General features: G+C 35.4%; 1 protein-coding gene across 1 annotated transcript; it reads left to right on the top strand.

Annotated features, from left to right (window-relative positions):
- The first annotated feature begins 1508 nt into the window (after positions 1–1508).
- LOC100756873 (olfactory receptor 5B2) lies at positions 1509–2429 on the top strand. Its single transcript, XM_027406794.1, has one exon. The coding sequence runs from the start codon at positions 1509–1511 to the stop codon at positions 2427–2429; it is 921 nt and encodes a 306-aa protein (XP_027262595.1).
- Positions 2430–2746: the final 317 nt, after the last annotated feature.

Raw genomic sequence — 2746 nt, 5'->3', positions numbered from 1 at the left:
CAATCTTCAGGTCATATCTTTTTGGTCTCTACTTTTCATTTCAGTGATAATGGTTCTTAGTATAAATGGCCTTCTGACATGTGGGATAGTTGTAATGCTCAACCATGGTAAGGCGTATTAGATTGCTCACTTTTTTAAAATAGTTAATCTAAAATCATGATTTGCACAAATGTCTCAATTCGTTGATTTTAATTAAATGTCTGTGTATTTGTGTCTCTGAGTGTTTATGCATGATTGCCAGTGTCCCAGGGCTAGAATAAAAGGATCTTTCTCCCTGGAGCTGGACACAAGCTATCCAATGTGGGTGCTGGGACCAGAGTTCAGATTCTCTGCAAGAGCAGTGTTCTCTTTTAATCTCTCAGCCAGTCCTCCAGCACATCATATCCAGGTTTTACAGCTAGAACTTGTAAAATTGGGGCAGAAATGATATTGTGGTTTTTTATGCTAAAAGAGATGAGGTGAGCAACCTATCTTTGAAGAATACCTGTATAACCAACTTGTAAACTAGTCCATTCTAATATAGATTCTTCCGTTTTTCCCAGTTTAGTGAATTTGAGATCTTTTGAGTACAATTTGAGAGAGTATACCTATAATCATATCTAGGCAACACTCCATGTCTAACTTAAGGGTTGCATACTGACTATTAATCTGTTTTTATCCACAATAAATGACAAGCTGGAATAAGCATTTTAGCTAGAAGAGTAATTCATACAAAGGCATGGGGAGTTATATTGAGTATGGATTACTTAAAGGTTAAAATTGATTTCAACCTTTTTCTAAACAACTAATATCAAATTGAAGTATAAAAATAAAATCTGCCAATATAGAGAATTTCTTGATTGTCATTTACATTATACTTATTTCTGCAGAGGTACAAAGAAAAAATGATAAACGTTATATTATCACTATATTTTTACAATCAGAGGAGGATGTTAGGAAGTAAACAAGTAAGTATAAACCATACAAAGAATGAAGAAAAGAAAATGGTTCTTGTTTGTATGATAAATTGTACTAATTGAATAAATGGGTGAGAGTGTGTTTTATCATATCACGGCAAATGAATATTGTGAAAATAACAACATTACTGAGTTTACAAATAGACAGCAAGATAAATTAATTTACATAGTATTTTGGGGGGCAAATCATTAAAAATTTACTGAGTGGAGGTGACAACCTTCACTGAGTTCACAAGTGAACAGCAAGATAAATTAATTTACACAGTAGTTTTTGGGCAAATTATTTAACTGTTTAAGACTTAGTTAACATATAGATAAGGCTGTAAGTTACATGATTCATTAGCACTTTTCAGAGTCAACAGCATCTGACTGTGTACATAATTAACACAGTGAATTGGGATAAAATTCCTAGTCTTTTGTAGAGTATCTTTTGGATCATATGGCTCTTAAAATGCATGTCTATATCTTGTGTCAGTAATTTGCAAATTTGTAATTGTTATGATTTTATTCCTATTTTTATTATCACAGAACATCTAGTGCTGTAAGAAGACAATGATGGAAAACAGGACAGAAGTAACACATTTCATCCTCATGGGACTCACTGATGATCCAGGCCTGCAGCTTCCCCTCTTCATCACCTTCCTCATCATCTACACCATCACCCTGGCTGGAAATCTGGGGATGATCCTGCTGATTCTCTTGGACTCTCGGCTCCACACTCCCATGTACTTTTTCTTGGGTAATCTTTCCCTTGTTGATCTTGGTTACTCTTCAGCTATCATTCCCAAAGTCATGGCTGGGCTTCTATTAGGAGACAAGGTAATTTCCTACAACAACTGTGCTGTTCAGATGTTCTTCTTTGCAGGTTTTGCTACTGTGGAAAATTTCTTGTTGGCCTCAATGGCTTATGATCGCTATGCTGCAGTATGTAAGCCCCTACACTATGCCACTACTATGACTACAAATGTCTGTGTGTGTCTGATCATAAGCTGTTATGTCTTTGGTTTCATGAATGCATTTGTCTTCATTGGGGATACATTCAGTCTCTCCTTCTGTAAATACAATGTGATCCATCATTTTTTCTGTGATATGCCTGCCATCATGTCTCTCTCTTGTTCTGATAGACGTGTGAATGAGCTGGTTTCGGTTTGTCTAGCCAGCTTCAATATCTTTTGTGCTCTCATAATTATCTTAGTGTCCTACATGCTAATTTTTATTGCCATTCTAAAAATGCACTCAGGATACCAGAAAGCTATATCCACCTGTGCCTCTCACTTCACTGCTGTCACTATTTTCTATGTGACTCTTATCTTCATGTACTTACAGCCAAGTTCCAGTCATGCAATGGACACTGACAAAATTGTGTCTGTGTTTTATACTATGGTCATCCCTATGTTGAACCCCCTGGTCTACAGTCTGAGGAACAAGGAAGTCAAAGGGACATTTAGAAAAATTGTTCATCTAGAAAAATAAATTTTCTCTATATACCTTAATCTTTTCTTATACACACTTATTAGAATCATTATTATCTAATTACCTCCATGTCCAGGGTTAACCAATGCTTTTTGAAGTGCCTGAGAGGTGACCCCTCCCTCTACTTTTTACTCAGAAAAAGGAACATTATGTTTAAAAGCATGGCCTGAATGAAAATGCTTTTGATATATTTGATTCTGTTTCGTCAAAAATGTCATTACTGATACTGATACATTTAATCATTTTCCCTGAACATTTACTATAACATATCATGATGATTAATCCTCATTGCCAACAAGACTGGATCTAGTATGTTT

Source organism: Cricetulus griseus, chromosome 3 (assembly GCF_003668045.3).
Source record: "Cricetulus griseus strain 17A/GY chromosome 3, alternate assembly CriGri-PICRH-1.0, whole genome shotgun sequence".
In the NCBI taxonomy this organism is placed as follows: Eukaryota; Metazoa; Chordata; class Mammalia; order Rodentia; family Cricetidae; genus Cricetulus; species Cricetulus griseus.
Note: the sequence above shows the minus strand (reverse complement) of the source record. Positions and strands in the feature narration are given on the sequence as shown.